Source organism: Amblyraja radiata, chromosome 2, assembly GCF_010909765.2.
Source record: "Amblyraja radiata isolate CabotCenter1 chromosome 2, sAmbRad1.1.pri, whole genome shotgun sequence".
NCBI lineage: Eukaryota > Metazoa > Chordata > Chondrichthyes > Rajiformes > Rajidae > Amblyraja > Amblyraja radiata.
In genome coordinates, this window is record NC_045957.1 from 110,984,515 (window position 1) to 111,004,258 (window position 19,744).

Consider the following 19,744-nt stretch of genomic DNA (forward strand, 5'->3'; position numbering starts at 1 on the left):
GAGAGCACCCTTGTTGAAATGAAGTTGTAGTTTTGATTTGTCTTACCTGGGTAAGGCTTCTCGGCACATATTTTTGCGTTGCTTTAAAAAGTTAACGGTGACAAATGACAATGTCCCTCTGTTGCAGGAAGTATTGCATGGTTCAGACCATGATGCAATGCTGCAGTTGGCTAATCTCGTGGAAGGGAAGTACATTTTTCACCTGACAGTCACTGATGCAAAGGGCAAGTCGGATACAGACAGCATCCTCATTAAAGTGAGGCCTGGTAAGATGCGGCCGAGTTTCTGTGGGCTATTTCTCAAATTCCACCTAAACATTGTGGAACACAGCGTGAAACACAGCGGTAGAGTTGCTGCCTTACAGCCTCAGAGACCCGGGTTCAATCCTGACCAAGGGTGCTCGACTGTACAGAGTTTGTAAGTTCTCCCCGTGACCTGCGTGGGTTTTCTCCAGTGGTCCGGTTTCCTCCCACACTCCAAAGAAATACATGTTTGTAGGTTAATTGGCTTAGTATAATTGTAATTTGTCCCGAGTTTGCGTAGGATAGTGTTAATGTGCGGGGCGGCGCGGATTCAGTGGGTCGAAGGGCCTGTTTCCGTGCTGTGTATCTAATCTAAACAAAAAAAATATCCTCTAGATAGTAACTTGTAAATGGCATCGAAGCCCTAAACCACAGTAGTTAATCTGTATTCTCTCATGCCACTATCCAATGACACCTATTAAATGCTTTGCAAGGAAATTAAGTTTAGTTTAGTTTAGTTTAGAGATACATTGCGGAAACAGGCCCTTCAGCCCACCAATTCTGCGCTGACCAGCAAAATCTGCACACTAGCACTATCCTACACTAGAGACAATTTACAATCTTTACCGAACCCAATTAACCTACAACCCTGTATGTCTTTGAAGTGTGGGAGGAAACCGGAGCACTCGGGGAAATCACACGTGGTCACGGGGAGAACGTACAAACTCCATACAGACAGCACCTGTAGTCAGGATCGAACCCAGGACTCTGGCGCTGTAAGCAGCAACTCTATTACTACACCACCGTGCTGGCCAAAGTTATGGGGTTTTAGACAAAAAAATGACATAAATTTGTCTGTAACATGAAAACCGGGACATTTATAATAAACTTTGTAGACCTGCTGCCATTAGAAAATATACATTTAAAAATGATAGTAAATCTCTGAGTGTTCTCCTGCTAAGGTGATCTATTTCCATGTGGGTGGCGCCGTACAATGGCCGCCTCGCCAACAGTCTGTCTCGTCCCTTTCTCTTTTACATAGACACATAGAAAATAGGTGCAGGAGTAGGCCATTCGGCCCTTCGAGCCTGCACCGCCATTCAATATGATCATGGCTGATCATCCAACTCAGTATCCTGTACCTGCCTTCTCTCCATACCCCCTGATCCCTTTAGCCACAAGGGCCACATCTAACTCCCTCTTAAATATAGCCAATGAACTGGCCTCAACTACCCTCTGTGGCAGAGAGTTCCAGAGATTCACCACTCTCTGTGTGAGAAATGTTTTTCTCATCTCGGTCTTAAAGGTATTTCCCCCTTATCCTTAAGCTGTGACCCCTTGTCCTGGACTTCCCCAACATCGGGAACAATCTTCCTGCATCTAGCCTGTCCAACCTCTTAAGAATTTTGTAAGTTTCTATAAGATCCCCCCTCAATCTCCTAAATTCTAGCGAGTATAACCATATAACCATATAACCATATAACAATTACAGCACGGAAACAGGCCATCTCGGCCCTACAAGTCCGTGCCGAACAACTTTTTTCCCTTAGTCCCACCTGCCTGCACTCATACCATAACCCTCCATTCCCTTCTCATCCATATGCCTATCCAATTTATTTTTAAATGATACCAACGAACCTGCCGCCACCACTTCCACTGGAAGCTCATTCCACACCGCTACCACTCTCTGAGTAAAGAAGTTCCCCCTCATGTTACCCCTAAACTTCCGTCCCTTAATTCTGAAGTCATGTCCTCTTGTTTGAATCTTCCCTATTCTCAAAGGGAAAAGCTTGATCACATCAACTCTGTCTATCCCTCTCATCATTTTAAAGACCTCTATCAAGTCCCCCCCTTAACCTTCTGCGCTCCAGAGAATAAAGACCTAACTTATTCAACCTATCTCTGTAACTTAGTTGTTGAAACCAAGGCAACATACACTCGGAGTACAAGCCGAGTCTATCCAGTCTTTCTTCATATGAAAGCCCTGACATCCCAGGAATCAGTCTGGTGAACCTTCTCTGCACTCCCTCTATGGCAAGAATGTCCTTCCTCAGATTTGGAGACCAAAACTGTACGCAATACTCCAGGTGTGGTCTCACCAAGACCCTGTACAATGAATGAATGAATGAATGAGTGAATACGTTTATTGTCATTGCACAATACTGTGCAACGAAATTCCATTGCATCTCCTCCGGTTAAAAAATACAAACACGATAACCATTGACACATATGTACACTTATTAGTAAAAATAATAAATAAGTATTTTAAAAGAATTTTAACAGAATGTTGCATTTCTTGGAATTACATTTTGCTTCCCCAGTGTTCTCTGTTGGAATTAAGTTCTTTTATCGCACATGGGTAGAAACTATTTTTTAGTCTACCGGTGCGAGTCTTCAGAGACCTGAATCGCCTCCCAGAGGGTAGCAGAGTGAAAAGGTGGTTGGCAGGGTGGGATGTGTCCTGCTTGATGTTTGTGGCCCGGCGCAAGCATTGGGCCCTATATATATAATCCAAGGAGGGCAGTTGAGCGTTTGTAATGTTCTGCGCAGTTTTTATAATTCCCTGCAACGCCCTCCTCTCAGCCAGAGTGCAGCTAGCAAACCACACCAGGATGCCATAGGAGAGGATACTTTCCATGGCGCATCGGTAGAAGGACAGCAGCAGCGGCTGTGAGACGTTTGCTCTCCGCAGAGACCTCAGGAAATACAGCCGCTGCTGTAACTTCTTCACGAGAGTGACGGTGTTCATTTGCCATTTGAGGTCCTGGGAGATGCTTATTCCCAGGAACTTAAAGCCAGTGACTCTCCACCATGTCTCCTTTGATGTATAAAGGAGCAGGTTCCTCTCTCCTCTTCCTCCTGAAGTCAACGACCAGTTCTTTTGTCTTTGCTGAGTTGAGTACCAGGTTGTTTTTGGTACACCAGACAGTCAGTTTTTGGACTTCATCTCTGTAGGCAGACTCGTCGTTGTTGTTTATCAGTCCCACCACAGTCGTGTCGTCCGCAAACTTGATGATCCTGTTTGTACTGTGTGTTGGTGTACAGTCATAAGTGTATATTGTATACAAGATGGGACTCAGCACACAACCTTGTGGCGCTCCTGTGCTGAGCGTCAGGACTGGGGAGTAATTGGACCCCATCCTGACAGTCTGTGGGCGGTCTGTTAGGAAGTCCTTAATCCATCTGCATGTGTTTGCATTAACACCCAGATCAGATAGTTTGTCCACCATTCTGCTGGGGATGATGGTATTAAATGCAGAACTAAAATCTACAAATTACATCCTCACATATGAGCCAGGGCGCTCCAGATGTGTCAGTGCAGAATGTAGAGCTATGTTGATGGCATCCTCCGTTGACCTATTAGCTCTATATGCAAGGTACACAAAAATGCTGGAGAAACTCAGCGGGTGCAGCAGCATCTATGGAGCGAAGGAAATAGGCGTCGCCTATTTCCTTCGCTCCATAGATGCTGCTGCACCCGCTGAGTTTCTCCAGCATTTTTGTGTACCTTCGATCTTCCAGCATCTGCAGTTCCTTCTTGAACACAGCTCTATATGCAAACTGATGCTGATCCAGGGTGGATGGGAGTGAGGACTTAATGTGGGCCAGGACCAGCCGTTCAAAACACTTCATCACCGTTGAAGTGAGAGCAACAGGTCTATAGTAATTCAAGCTGGTAATAGATGTTTTTTTGGGTACAGGCACGATGGTAGCAGTCTTGAAGCATTTAGGGACAGTGCACGTTGACAGAGAGAGGTTAAAGATGTCGCTAAAAACCTCCGCTAACTGGTCTGCACAGTCCCGCAATACTCTCCCTGGGATGCCATCTGGGCCAGCAGCCTTCCTGGGGTTGACCCTGCGGAGTGCTCTTCTGACGTCCTCCGTACTCACAGTGAGTGCCAGGTCGTCAGTGCTGGGTGCGGCTGCAGATGCAGGCTCCGCCTCATTCAGCTCAAAACGGGCGAAAAAGTGGTTGAGCTCCTCAGCTAGCGAGTTGTTACTGCTGCTGATGGTCGGCCCCCCCTTGCCCTTGTAGTTGGTAAGTTGCTGAATGCCCCGCCAGACACGCCGAGGGTCCCTCTCGTTAAAATACCCCTCTAACCTTCTTCCATAGGCTGTCTTTGCCTCTTTAATGGCTCTCTTTAGTTTAGATCTGGCAGTGCTGTACAGTTCATCATTGCCAGATCTAAAGGCTGAGTTGCGTTCCCTCAGCAGCTTCCTGATATCCCTGGTCATCCATGGTTTGTTGTTTGGATAGCACCTGACCTCCCTGTCGACAGTGATGTTGTTGATACAGTTCTGTATATAGAACATGACTGTGGATGTGTATTCTTGTATGTCCTGGTTTGCAAACAGGTCCCACTCGGTGCGCTCAAAACAGTCCTGAAGTTGGGCGGCAGCGCCCTCGGGCCAAGTCTTTATGTTTCTCACACTGGGCTTGGTTCTCATAATGAGAGGTCTGTATGCCGGGGTGAGAAAGAGTGATAGATGGTCAGACTGGCCGAGGTGAGGGAGAGAGGAGGCTTTGTATCCATCCCTAATGTTGCTGTACACGTGATCCAGTGTATTTTGACCTCTCGTCGGACACGTGACATGCTGGTGGAATTTAGGGAGGACAGTTTTTAGATTAGCCTGATTGAAATCTCCAGCCACGATGAAAATCCCATCAGGGTGCGCAGTCTGTAGTTTGTTGATTGATGCTAGCAGGGTGTTCAGTGCTAGCTTGACGTTAGCGCTTGGTGGAATATAAACAGCCAGAATAACGACAGCTGTGAACTCCCGCGGCAGATAGAAGGGTCGACATTTCAATGTGATAAACTCCATGTCTGGTGAACAATGTCTCTCGACAACGTTTACATTTGTGCACCATTTGTCATAAGAGTAAATACATAGCCCCCCCCCTCTGCTCTTACCGGAGTCACTGCTCCTGTCGGCCCGGTATGCTGTGCGACCTACCAGACTGATGGCCTCGTCCGGGATCCCAGCGTGAAGCCAGGTCTCAGTTACCACCATAATCGAGCAGGTTTGCACAGTTGTATTTTCTTCATTGATCAGCTCCAGCTCGTCCATCTTGTTGCTGAGCGATCGGGCGTTCGTCAAAAAGATGCTGGGTAGCGCCGGTCTGTAAGGATCTTTCTTTAGCCTAGCGTGAATGCCGGCTCGACAACCGCGCTTCTGCCGCCTCCGTCTGCGCCGCCTCCCGCACCGTCCGTTCGGTATGGTGATCCACTCGGACTTCGCTGGGCGGGTGATTTCTGGCGGGACATAGTCGTTGTGGGAGCTTCTTACGGACTCTAGTTCGCTACACAGCGTCCCAATCCTTAGAAGGTCCTGCCGGTTGTATGTCGAATCGCAGGTCCACAGACAGACGGACAAAACAGACAAAAACAACAACATCCACACGGGGGAGAGCAAAGCCGCTGCATTCAGGTGCGCCGCCATTTTCCAACTGCAGTAGAACCTCCCTGCTCCTATACTCAAATCCTTTTGCTATGAATGCTAACATACCATTCGCTTTCTTCACTGCCTGCTGCACCTGCATGCCTACTTTCAATGACTGGTGTACCATGACACCCAGGTCTCGCTGCATCTCCCCTTTTCCTAATCGGCCACCATTTAGATAATAGTCTGCTTTCCTGTTTTTGCCACCAAAGTGGATAACCTCACATTTATCCACATTATACTGCATCTGCCAAACATTTGTCCACTCACCCAGCCTATCCAAGTCACCTTGCAGTCTCCTAGCATCCTCCTCACAGCTAACACTGCCCCCCAGCTTAGTGTCATCCGCAAACTTGGAGATATTGCCTTCAATTCCCTCATCCAGATCATTAATATATATTGTAAATAGCTGGGGTCCCAGCACTGAGCCTTGCGGTACCCCACTAGTCACTGCCTGCCATTGTGAAAAGGACCCGTTTACTCCTACTCTTTGCTTCCTGTTTGCCAGCCAGTTCTCTATTCACATCAATACTGAACCCCCAATACCGTGTGCTTTAAGTTTGTATACTAATCTCTTATGTGGGACCTTGTCTATGTATCTATGTATCGTGGAGCTGGCGGCCTCTTGCTGGGGATCGACCTTGGGCGCTCCAACCACGGGAGCCTGCGGATTTAACATCTCCGAGCTGGCGGTCCCTTTGCAAGGGATCGACCTCGGAAGCTCCAACCGCGAGAGCCTGCGGACTTTAACATCATGGAGCTCGCTGTCCCTGGCTAGGGACTGGCTTCGGGAGCTCCAAGCCGCAGGAGCTTCGTCCTCCCCGATCATGGGAGCTTCGATCATCGGCGACGGGAGCTTCGATCGCCCCGACTGCGGATGGTTCGACTGCCCCGACCGCGGGAGAAAAAGGAGGAAAGAAGATAAGACTTTATTGCCTTCCATCACAGTGAGGGATGTGGAGGGCGCTGTGATGGATGTTCATGTTAAATTTGTACATTTGCCATTGGATTCCACCTATTTATTAAATGTATAGGTTATACTTCCAAATTTAAAAGATTCAATGCAGAAAGGAATTTGCAAACTCACCTTAATTCCTTGTCAAGTCAAGCCAAAGATTGTCTGCAGATGGGCTCATGAGCAGTGAATCTGAATGACTGTTGGCAGATCAATTTCCCTCCTGGGATAAATAAAGTTCTATCGTATCGCTCTTTGGGTGGGCCGACTGAGGCGGTGTTAGTTTAAGAATGTGTTAATATCCTGAGAACGGTCTTTGGCAAGTGGGAAATATTGGTAATTCTTCAAAAATACTGAATAATATGAGGTTGAATTTGATTTGAACAAATTTCTGAAATGTTGCTGAGAAAAGTAGAAGGTTGAATAGTGAATATATTCTATAGATAAGTTTAAAGAATACTTAATTCTGTTAATTCGAATTAATTCTAAATCCGGGTGTTCCGGTTTCCTCCCACACTCCAAAGGCGTACAGGTTTGTACATTAATTAGCTTTGTTAAAATTGTAAATTGTCCCTAGTGTGTAGGACGAGTGTTAGTGTACGGGGGTGATCACTGATTGGCGGGGCCGAAGGGCCTGTTTCCATGCTGTATCTCTAAAGTCTAAATAAACTGTAATGTTTTGTGGTGAACAACACATTTTGACCTGTTGAACAAAACACAAATCGCTGGAGGAACTCAGCGGGTCAGCCAGAAAGGTCCCGCCCCGAAACAAACCATCGCCTGTCCATTCCCTCCCCAGATGCTGCCTGACCCGCTGAGCACCTCCAGTGATTTGTGTTTTGCTCAAGGTTTCAGCATATGCAGTTCCTTGTGTCTCTGCATTTTGACCTCTAGTTCCTTTGTATGGAAGCTAAACCTGGTGTCTGATTTGTAGATTCTAGGAAGGATGACTTGGTGGAGTTGGTTCTCCATGTCGAGGTGAGCAGACTGACTGAGCAACAGAAGGAAACCCTTGTGCAGCAACTGGCCGTGATACTGGGCGTCCGAGATGAAGATATCAAAGTCCAGAAGATTCAGGCGCATTCTGATTCCAGGTCGGTGAACCAAGCCTTTGGGAATTGACTGAAAGTTTCTGAAAACATCTCGAGCGATTACAGAACAAGGGGTCACAGTTTAAGGATAAGGGGGAAATCTTTTAGGACTGAGATGAGGAAATCATTTTTCACATAGAGAGTGGCGAATCTCTGGAATTCTCTGCCACAGAAGGTAGTTGAGGCCAGTTATTTGGCTATATTTAAGAGGGAGTTAGATGTGGCCGTTGTGGCTAAAGGGATCAGGGGGTATGGAGAGAAGGCAGGTACAGGATACTGAGTTGGATGATCAGACATGATCATATTGAATGGTAGTGCAGGCTCGAAGGGCCAAATGGCTTACTCCTGCACCTATTTTCTATGTTTCTATGATTACTTGGTGGAAGTTTCATTCTTCAGCTCCAGAGTGTGGGCATTCCCTTTCTGAGGCAGCGTGGGTTGTCAGCTGGTCTTTTTTTTGGATTATTGAATGCATTTTTGTTTCAAAATGAAGCAGAGAGATTATGATTTGCTGCAAGCAATGATAGTGTTTTATTCTCTATAACCCATAAGCTTTGTATTTGGCACCGCAGTTGGGCCAGTCTTGCCTTTTTATATTTGCACCTGATTTTCTGTATTGGAGATACCAGCGGTTTATGGATGGAAGTCTAATCCCAGGTTGATTTATGATTAATGTAGCTGTCTGCCAAAATGCAGACAATGCCAAAATGAAACACTTTTCACAAATGATGGAGGGCCCCAGTGGTAAGAGTACAGGAGAAGGCATGGATTAGACAGGTTTGGAGGGATATGGATCAAATGCGGGTAGGTGGGACTAGTGTAGTTGAGATGTTGGCCGATGCGGGCAAGTTGGGCCGAAGGGCCTGTTTCTACGCTATATCGCTCTATGATTATGTCATCGTGGTATGAGAGGTCCGTCTCTTTCCCAATGACAACCCATTAATGGGTTGGATAGAACATCCATTGATCCTGCTCTGCAGAGAAAATTGCCACAGGTGACTTAGACATTGACACGGCGTAACATAAGACATTGGAGCAACATTAAGCCATTCGGCCCATTGAGTCTGCATAGAACAGGACAGCACAGGAACAGGCCTTTCAGTCCACGATGATAATGGAAACAGGCTATTGTTAGCTGTTTGTTGGGTGAGAAAGAGAAGCTGGTACGACTTGCTTGGGGGAGGGATGCGCAACATCGCCTATATCTCTTGTTTCCCTTTCCCATGACTTTCTCAACCCGAAACGTCACCCATTCCTTCTCCAGAGATGCTGCCTGTTGCACTGTTACTCAAGCTTTTTGTGTCTATCCACTGTTTAATGATGGTTTTTGTATCTTCTGTCCTGCAGCACAGTGTTAACTTTCTACGTGCAGGGCAGGTGGCCAGACAGTGTACATAAAGGGGCGGATGTTGTCGGGAGTTTGCAGAAACGACTCATGAGGGAGAAGGTGGACTTCCTGCTTTTTAAGGCCTTGAGAATAGATACAGTTGGTGAGTTACAATGTCAATGTTGTCTTGCTTGGGTGTTGATTTGTCCAAAGTCTTGTACAAATCACCGACAAATTTATATTAGAAACATGGAAAATGGGTGCAAGAGTAGGCAATTCGGTCCTTTGAAACAGCACCGCCATTCAATTTCATCATGGCTGATCATCCAGAATCAGTACCCCATTCCTGCTTCCCCCCCCCCCCCCCCATATAGAAACATAGAAAATAGGTGCAGGAGTAGGCCATTCAATATGATCATGGCTGATCATCCAACTCAGTATCCCGTACCTGCCTTCTCTCCATATCCCCTGATCCCTCTAGCCACAAGGGCCACATATAACTCCCTCTTAAATATAGCCAATGAACTGGCCTCAACTACCTTCTGTGGCAGAGAGTTCCAGAGATTCACCACTCTCTGCGTGAAAAATGTTCTTCTCATCTCGGTTCTGAAGGATTTCCCCTCTATCCTTAAGCTGTGACCCCTTGTCCTGGATTCCCTTGATTCCTTGATTCCGTTAGCCCTAAGAACTAAATCTAACTCTTCTCTTGAAAACATCCAATTAATTAGTCTCCACTGCCTTCTGTGGCAGAGAATGCAGTGATAGGGAGAGTTTGCACAATTCCTGAGGAATGGCATTGCCATGTTCTTGGCAGTTTGCTTTAATAAACGCAGATTGTACCAAGATATGCCCTTGATGAGGATTTTCCTGATGATCTTGTGGGGTTTTTAAGTATAAGTATTGGAATGTCTGAATGCATGTGAGCCTGCATATGCCCATACATAGGACATGCCCCCTGTCCCCTCTACTTTCAGACTGAAGTAGGGTTCTGAGCCGAAACGTTACCCATTCTCCGGAGATGCTGCCTGACCCGCTGAGTTGCTCCAGCATTTTGTGTCCGTACATAAGTTTCGGTTAAGATTTTTTAATGGTGCATTCCGATGGTTAGACTCATTGTTGAAATGCTGCTTTGTAAAAAATTTGTAAATTATTATAACCCTGTCCTCCTGCCAATGAAGGCATTGAACTGGTGCTCTTGGCTGAGATTGTACCAAATTTCCATCGCAAAGACTTATGAATTCCAATCATTATATTAAAATAATGCTATAACTCAGTCTCCTTTTTAAAGTATTCATTATACCTGCATACTTTAAATATTTTTGTGGCCTGTACAAATGCATTTGTTCTGTATTACATACATTTCCAAAATGGATGGTGCGTATCCACACGTTGGTTTATAGTGATAAATTGTGATATAGCAAGAAATAAAAATTGAAATCAGATAGCACAATAACTAGTGTTGTTCAGAGACCTGGCCTGATGGCATTTTTACAAGGCTTTGCTGATAGAGATCAGGAAGCACTTGGCCAGTCTGTACAATGCAACCATATGTACAAGGCAGGCAGGTACTATCATAACGTTTAAGAGACATTTGGACATGTACATGGATAAGATAGGTTTAGAGGGTTATGGGCCAGACGTGGGCAGATGGGGCTTGTGTAGATGGGGCATGTTGGTCAGCGTGGACAAGTTGGGCCAGGGGCCCATTTCCAAGTTGATTCTCTATATCCCTGGTTATCTTGCACTCGCTCCCTCCTGGGGCCCAAGGCAGTCGTGGCACATTGCTAAGCTGCTTGTGTTGCGTACCCTGGTGAATTTTTCAGCATAAATTTCTGAAATCACACTTGATGATAGTTGGCCAGTGTTATTGTCCACCACGTCTAAAGCTTCTCACTGTACCACGGGACAATAAATTCGCTATGTGCTGTCTTTACAGTCTGCTTCCTGCAGTGCTCAGGCCATGGGCACTGTGATCCATTCACCAAACGCTGTGCCTGCTACCCGTTCTGGACGGAGAATCCGTTATGGCATTACTTGTATGAGGGAGAAAGCAACTGCGGTGAGTAATTTTGTGCTCGGAACGTGTTGGATGGAATAAAGTCAGTGTGATGTATTCAAAAGAGTTAGATACAGCTCTTAGGGCTAACGGAATCAAGGTGTATGGGGAGAAAGCAGGAACGGGGTACTGATTCTGGATGATAGCCATGATCATATTGAATGGCGGTGCTGGCTCGAAGGGCCGTGTGGCCTACTCCTGCACCTATGTCTCTGTGTTTCTGTGATGAGCCAGCGAGATAAAGTATTCGATTTTGGCTTCTGAACACGGGTTGTAGATTTTCATCCTCACTGGCTGCCATTGTTCTGATGGGCTGGTTCACACATCTTGTTCTAGCAACAGTAATAAAACTAAACATCTTCCCTGTGAGCTCATGCGGCTAGCATGAACACTTTCCTTTTTTAGCGTCATTCTCTGCAGCCTAAAATTAAGCTATGAGCTAAGGCTAGATTGGAAATGACCGGGTAAATGCACTGTCAAGTTACAGCTGGAGGTAACATTGCTGTAAATAGCTTCAGGCCCCTTGATTTAAATTGGAGTGAATCTTGAATCCATTCACCAAGAGACATATAAAACCAATGTAAAGAAGTCCACCTCCGTAAATACTAGCCACCTTTGTCTTCTCAAGCATGTGTCCCATCTGTGAACTCCACACTATGCTCATTCATCAGTCACTACGAACTGGAGTAGCATCATTTATCCTCGAGACGAGGTGGTCTCTGAACAGTAAGATGTAGGTTCACGTGCAGCACCAGAGTTTAGTTTAGTGTAGAAATACAGTGCGGAAACAGGCCCATCAGGCCAGCACCGACCAGCGATCCATGCACATTAACACTATCCTACACACACTAGAGACAATTTACATTTATACCAAGCCAATTAACCTACAAACGTGTACGTCTTTGGAATGTGGAAGAAACTGAAGATCTCGGAGAAAACCCCCGCAGGTCACGTACAATCTCCGTACAGACAACACCCGTTGTCTGGATCGAACCCGGGTCTCTGGCGCTGCAAGCGCTGTAAAGCAGCAACTCTAGCGCTGTGCCACCGTGCAGCCAGAGATTTGAGGATGAATCTCAGCTAACAATACAATACAATACAATACCTTTTATTTGTCATTTGAACCTCACATGAGGATCAAACGAAATTTGGTTTCAGCAGCCATACAAAAAAAGAACCAAGACACACACCAACACAATTCAATTCACACAAACATCCATCACAGTGAGTCTCCTCCTCACTGTGATGGAAGGCAAAACTTGTCCTCTCCCCTGCTCTCATTCCTCTCTCCCGAAGTCGAGGTCAAAGCCCCCGGCGGGCGCTAGCAAGTCGCGGCCACTCAAAGCCACGCCGGGCGATGTAGGGCCCTGCCCCGGGTCTTGATGTTTGAGCCCCCCGGCGGGCGCTAGCAAGTCCGCGGCAATTTACAGCCGCGCCGGGCGTTGTAAGGCCCCGCTCCAGGTCACTCTCAACCCCGCAATTCGGGCGGGATGAAGTCGCCGTTGCCGTGCCCCTCAAAGCAGTCACCCACTGGTGACCCGCGAGCTCCCGGTGTCACCATCCACGCGAGTCGGGTCGCAGCAGCTCGCCCCCAGCAGCTCTCCACGCTCCAAAGCTGGCTAGCTCCACGGAGGTAGGTCCGTAGGTCCACAGCTCCACAGCTCCACAGGCTCCGTGACTTCAGCCCCAGGTCGCTCCGGTTGGAGGCCGCTCCACGGCGCTAGGGCCCCAACGGCAACGGAGACCCGACAGGGAAAAAGGTCGGGTCTCCATGCAGGGAAGAGATTTAAAAGTTTCCCCCCCACCCACCCCCCACACATACACATTTAAAACCCACTACAAACTAAACCCTCAACAGTACAAAAAATAAAAAATACAGACAGACTGCAGATGGCCGCTGCGACGTCGGTCGCGCCGCCCACCCACCCACACTAGTGCAGTAATAATGGGGCTGCATTGTTAGGAGTGGTGTCATCTGAATATGTTTAGTTTAGCTTATTGTCACATGTATAATTCAAATGCTGTTGTAAACCTTGTTATTTTGTTCACAGAGTGGAACATTTTATACGTGATTCTGTCAGTGTTTCTAGCAATCGTCATAATTGGAGGAATTTGCTGGATCTGTAATTGTTGTTGCAAGAGGTATGAGTAAATACACATCTCCACACCCCTTTCTTGATCTGAGTCCCACCTGGACTACACCTCCTACCCTGCCTCTTGATAAGACGCTAGCACCTACTTTCAATTCTTCTGTCTCTGGCGTATCTGCTCCCAGATGAGGGTTTCCAGTCTAAAACATCCGATTTCTCTTGTTTCTTTAGTAAACGTACATACCACCTGTGTCATAAGTAGATCCCTTACCTGCGTCTCCTCTGAGTCCCCTAGTTCTGTTCTCCGTCCCCCCCCCAGATGGAACAAGAATAGAGTTCCCCTGTTCCTTGGCTCTCACCCCACCAGCCTCCGTATCCAACATCCCATTCTCCAACATCTGTCGGCCCTGCAGTCTGCGGTGCTTCTGGCTGCGGCGCGAACTTTAAATCTTCGACCGCCGGCCTGCGGCCTACACCAGCCTGAAGCCGCGGTCTCCGGTGGGGAAGAGCCGATTCTGTACTTACCTTGACTTTTACCTTGTCCTTTTACCATCTGGACGCCTGCAGCCGATGGCTGTGGAGGGTTGAGGTCCCGACCACGGGGGAAAATGGAGGGGGACTGGCCAATTTTTGTGCATTCCACCAGTGATGAATGCTGTGGTGGATGTTTGTGTTAAATTTTTATTGTGTTTGTGTGTTCTTTATCATTGTACCGCTGCTGACAAATTCATTTCACTTGCACTTTATGTGCAATGTGACGAATAAACCCGTATTGTATTGTTCTGCCACATCCAATCACATCTTCCCATCCCCACCCATTTCTGCCTTCCATGGAGACTGCTTTATCTGCAACTCCTTGCTTCACTCATCTCTTCCCATCCAAACCAACCCCTTTCCCCTATTGCCTTCCACCCATCCACCCAGGGACTCCCAACAATCCTTCCAGGTGAGGCGGAGGTTCATGTGCACCTCCTCGACTGCATTTGGTGTTCACGATGTGGCCTCCTATAGATTGGCGAGAATAAGTGTAAACTAGGCAACTGTTTCGTTGAACACGCGCTTGGTCTGCCAAGGCCTGTGGAATTTCCCAGTTTCCAATCATTTTAACTCAATTTCGGGTAACTAATCTACAAGCGACCCCCCCCCCCCCCCCCGCCGAGTCCCACTTGGACTCGAACCCATTTCTCCCCTTTGACCTACTTGTACCTCTTTTATCCTTATCTCACACCTTTAGTCTTTTCATTTCTGACCTTTGTCCAACTATCAAAACCTTCTGCATCCACCTATCACTTACCAAGCTTTGTCCTGCCGCTCTTCTCTTCCAGCTTTCTTCCCACCCCCCCCCCCCCCCCCCCCCACCCACCACAATCAGTCTAAGGGATCCTGACCCCAAAAGTCACCCATCCATGTTCTCCTGTTGCCTGACCTGCTGAGTTACTCCAGCACTCTGCGTTTTTGTTGTTGTAAACCAGCATCTGCAATTCCTTGCGTCTAAATAATTTGCATATCTTTTGGTAGAAAAGGTACAGAAGCCACTAACGCGTTGTTGTAGCGTCCAAGTCCTCCTGGACATAAACTGAACTTGAATTGGTGTTTTTAAACAGAAAGAGGACGAAAGTAAGGAAGAAAACCAAATACACCATCTTGGACGATATGGATGATCAAGAAAGAGTGGCATTGAGGCCTAAATATGGTTAGTGGTTTAGTGTACAGATGCAAAGAGGTTTACAGATGATATGAGTGATTATTGGTAGTTATCTTTTAAAATTTAATTAATAAGAACAATGTGGAAGTGGGTACACAAAATTGCTGGGGAAACTCAGCGGGTGCAGCAGCATCTATGGAGCGAAGGACATAGGCGACGTTTCGGGCCGAAACCCTTCTTCAGACCAAATGTGGAAGTGGGATCCAGTTAACTATAACACAGTTTATGCTTTGTTGGTGGAGGACACAATGGACACATGCATTAGCAATGTTACAAAATTTTGAGATTTTAAAAATCAAGTCTGCAATTTATCCCATCAGATAAAGCATAAAAATAAGTTTAATTTGACACCTAATTCACTTTCATATCTCAAGTATTTAAAAAGATATGGCCATTTTCATACTCGGAAATTAGCATCTTGTTCCCTATTGATTTTCTATGGACATAACAAAAAAGCTGTGATCGTGGACAGTCAAAAGCCCACAACTTTCTTAAAAATTAAGAGAACTGAATGAAATTTTCAGTTATCATAGATTGAAGCATTCTGAAACAAATATAAAATAATCTTACTTGGATGACCTGAAATTAAAGCATATAATTAGTTAGTTACCTAATTGTAGCTAATTCCAAACTTCAATTACTAGATCTAAACATCTATCCATTTCTTAATAAATGATTAACATTTTTAAATAGCCTAAGTGTCCAAATAATATTCACAAATAATTCACAATAAAACATGATTTTTAAATCTCACTTACATTAATTTATAGGCCAAATGGAAGGAATTTAGTGTTTAATTGCTGTAAATTAAAGTCCATTTAAATCAGCTTTCTAGTGGGATCCTGTGAACGCGCTGGTTTAGAACGTTCACATTGCGCTAGATTTGTGCCCTCAAATGCCCAGAAAAATACTGCGGGATATAATGGGCCCAAAATTAGCTACTCGCAACATTAAACTTTGTATAAAGGGATCTTAAGAAGCCCTTTTTAACGTAAAAATAAACAGCTTACCTTCCGTTTTCCCCTGTATCTGGCCTGTTGTCGGCGGTCGGGGGTTTAGAGGTTAATTTTTAACCTACTATAACAATTAAATAAAGCCCTTAAAACTAATAATAGCTAAAGCGACGGAATCTTCCAGCGATTTTTCGTTAATAATTAACTAGGCTGAAAAACCTCGATTTGAACAGCCTGGAGAAAATCGCGTTTTAAACCCGCCCCCCTCTAAACGGCGCCAAAATCGCGCACACGGGCTGGGACAGATTTTCAGCGACGCTTCAGGTACGTTTTGCAACATACCTACATGCATAGACACAAAATACTGGAGTAACTCAGCGGGACAGGCAGCATCTCTGGAGAGAAGGAATGGGTGACATTTTGGGTCGAGACCCTTCTTCAGACTAGTTGGGGGAAAGGGAAACGAGAAATATAGACGATGATGTAGAGAGATAAAGAACAATGAATGAGAGATATGCAAAATAGTACCGATGATAAAGGAAACAGGCCATTGTTAGCTGTTTGTTGGGTGAAAAGGAGAGGCTGTTGTGACTTGGGTGGGGGAGAGAAGGATAACAATGGCCTGTTTCCTTTATCATTGTTACATTTTTATCATTCATTGTTCTTTTTCTCTCTACATCATCATTTATATCACTCGTTTCCCTTATCGCTAACCAGTCTGAAGAAGGGTCTCGACCCGAAACGTCACCCATTCCTTCTTTCCAGAGATGCTGCCCGTCCCGCAGAGTCACTCCAGCTTTTTGTGTCTTATCTTCGGTTTAAACCAGCATCTGCAGTCTCTTCCTACACATGGACACATGCATGCACTCACGAGGATGTTCAAATGGTGCCTCATGCATATGGACTCGGTGGGCTTTTCTGTACATTTTGTGCTGACCGGGAGACTGTGCTTATGTACTGGGATAGTCTTGCTGACCTGTATGCAAAAATGTCTTTTACTGCACCTGGTACACATGACAATAAACAGTTACAGTTTAGTTTATTGTCATGTGTACCGAGGTACAATGAAATGGTTTTGTTGTGTGCTATACAGTCAGCCGGAAAGACAATACATGATTACAATCAAGCTATTTACAATGTATAGATACATGATAAGGGAATAACGTTTAGTGCATGGTAAAGCCAGCAAAGTCCGATCAATGATAGTCTGAGGGTCACCAATCGGGGGGATAGTAGCTCAGCACTGCTCTCTGGTCATGGTAAGTTGATTCAGTTTCCTGATAACTGGGAAGAAACAGTCCCTGAATCTGGAAGTGTACGTTTTCACACTTCTATATCTTTTGCCTGATGGGAGCGGGGAGAATAGGGAGTGGCCAGGGTGCAACTCATCCTTGATTATGCTACTGGCTTTGTCGAGGCAGCGTGAGGTATAAATGGAGTCAACAGAAGCCCAGTGGTATGAATATTGATTTCTCTCACTTCAGGTAGCCCTGGCATTTCCTCTCTCTCTATCCCTCCCCACCCAAGTCGCACAAGCTTCTCATTTTCACCGTACAAACAGCTAACAATGGCCTGTTTCCTTTATCTTCGTTACTTTTTTGCATATCTTTCATTGTTCTTGATCTCCCCACATCACCGTCTATCTCTCGTTTCCCTTATCCCTAACCAGTCTGAAGAAGGGTCTCGACCCGAAACGTCACCCATTCCTTCTCTCCAGAGATGCTGCCTGTCCCTCGATTTACTCCAGCTTTTTGTTTCTATCTTCAATAGGAGGGAGGTTGGTTTGTGTGATGGTCTGGGCTGCATCCACAGTTCGCTGTACTTTCTTGCTGTCTTGGATGGAACTGTTCCCAACCCAAGCTGTGATGCATCCTGATAAAATGCTCGGACCATTGACGTTCAGTTTGTTTGCCACTTGCTATATGGCAGCCTTGAAGTATCAGCAGTGGTTCAATGTAGCTGGAAGCCTCATTCAAGAGACTTGAGCATGTCATTTAGAATGATGCTCCAATGCCATGATAGATGCACTGGCTGCGAAATTGTCTGTTGGATAAAAAATTAAACCCAGGCCTACATCAGCCTATATTATTACAACTAATATTACTAAAAACCGTAAAATTATTATTAGTTTTGCTTTAGTTTAGAGAGAGTGTAGAAACAGGCCCTTTGGCCCACCGAGTCCACACCGACCAGCGATCCCCATACACTAGCATTATCCTACACGCTAGGGACAATTTACAATTTTTACCAAAGCCAATTAACCTACAAACCTGTATATCTTTGGAGTGTGTAAGGAAACGGAACGCCCAGGGAAAAGACAAGCGGTCACGGGGAGAACATACAAATTCCATACTGTCAGGACCCGTCATCAAGATCAAACCCGAGTCTCCGGCGCTGTAAGGCGGCAACTCTACTGCGTAACCGATTATTATATTGCTGGCTGTCACATTTTCTGCAGAACAATGCAAATTGGCTACTGCAGTACAACGGTGACCTCCCTACCACAACATTTCAATGGTTATGAGCTGCTTTCATGTGTTTTAATGTGTATTCATGATGTCTTGTAGTTTCCTGTCTTTCGCATTGCCCCGCGAGAAAGGAGTTATGTATAAGAATGAGAGATAGATGTGTTTGGTCCAAATGTTTGAACCAGTTCGTAAAAATGAGCTACAATGCCTATTGACTTTGCTCTGACTTTCTGCTCTAGGTGTGAAACACAGAAGCACAGAACACAATTCGAGTCTAATGGTATCTGAATCAGAGTTTGAGAGTGATCAGAACACACTGTTTAACAGAGAAACCATCGAGAAGGAGAACTACAAAGCTGGTATGAATGGCTCACTGAAAAATGGAGTCCCTTTCAATTATCATCCCAAAAACAGATAACTTTGTTGAGGCAGAGGACTTATTGGTGAAAGTTTTATGCAGCTGAGCAAACAAGAATTTAACAAAAAATCTCAAGTGGAGGATTCCAAAGACATTTTGAAGCATTGTTCAAATTGCAGAATCGTGGTGTACTCCTGGAGGCTAAGAAAAGGTCTGAAGGAAAGATTGTGCTTCCTTGCTGAAGCCTTCCTTGCAGAGAAGGGCTTGCCAGCTAAAGCCCCATGACAGGTCTATTATTTTAGCTTCCTGTTGATTTGATCCAAGCAGCTTCTATTTATTCTGTGTGAGAATGAACTGCAGATGCTGGTTTACATCGAAGATAGACACTAAATGCTGGAGTAACTCTGCGGGACAGGCAGCATCACTGGAGAAAAGGAATAGCTGACGTTTCGGGTTGAGACCCTTCATCGGACTAAGAGGCAGGAAAGGGGACCAGGTCTCGACCCGAAACGTCACCTATTCCTTTTCTCCAGAGATGCTTCCTGACCGGCTGAGTTTCTCTGGCATATTGTGTCTGTCTTTTGTTAATGCTCTAGGTGTGAAACACAGAAGCACAGAACACAATTCGAGTCTAATGGTATCTGAATCAGAGTTTGAGAGTGATCAGAACACACTGTTTAACAGAGAAACCATCGAGAAGGAGAACTACAAAGCTGGTATGGTGTGTCGCATGGTGTGCACATGCAAAGTAAGAAACAGCTGCAAAAAAAAAGGATGCAATAGGAAGGAACTACAGATGCTGGTTTAAACCAAAGATAGACACAAAATGCTGGAGTAACTCAGCGGGTCAGGGAGCATCTCTGGATAGAAGGAATTGGTGATGTTTCGGATCGAGGGTCTCAAGCCAAAATGTCACCCATTCCTTCTATCCAGAGATGCTGCCTGACCCGCTGAGTTACTCCAGCATTTTGTGTCTATCTTCAGCAAAAAAATGCTTGTACTATTTACACAGAAATCCAATTTGATAATGGACACATTTTAGCAATATATAAAGTGA

General features: G+C 45.6%; 1 protein-coding gene across 1 annotated transcript in view; it reads left to right on the forward strand.

Moving 5' to 3' along the window:
• The window catches only part of kiaa0319 (KIAA0319 ortholog), a 71,835-nt gene extending 52,560 nt beyond the window's left edge, over positions 1-19,275 (forward strand). The window contains exons 15-21 of the mRNA XM_033013518.1: positions 128-266; positions 7,574-7,733; positions 9,078-9,220; positions 10,994-11,116; positions 13,165-13,255; positions 14,808-14,896; positions 18,569-19,275. Of these exons, the coding sequence (XP_032869409.1) occupies positions 128-266; positions 7,574-7,733; positions 9,078-9,220; positions 10,994-11,116; positions 13,165-13,255; positions 14,808-14,896; positions 18,569-18,747 (924 nt within the window). The 3' untranslated portion in view covers positions 18,748-19,275. The remainder of the gene's footprint in view (positions 1-127; positions 267-7,573; positions 7,734-9,077; positions 9,221-10,993; positions 11,117-13,164; positions 13,256-14,807; positions 14,897-18,568) is intronic.
• Positions 19,276-19,744: the final 469 nt, after the last annotated feature.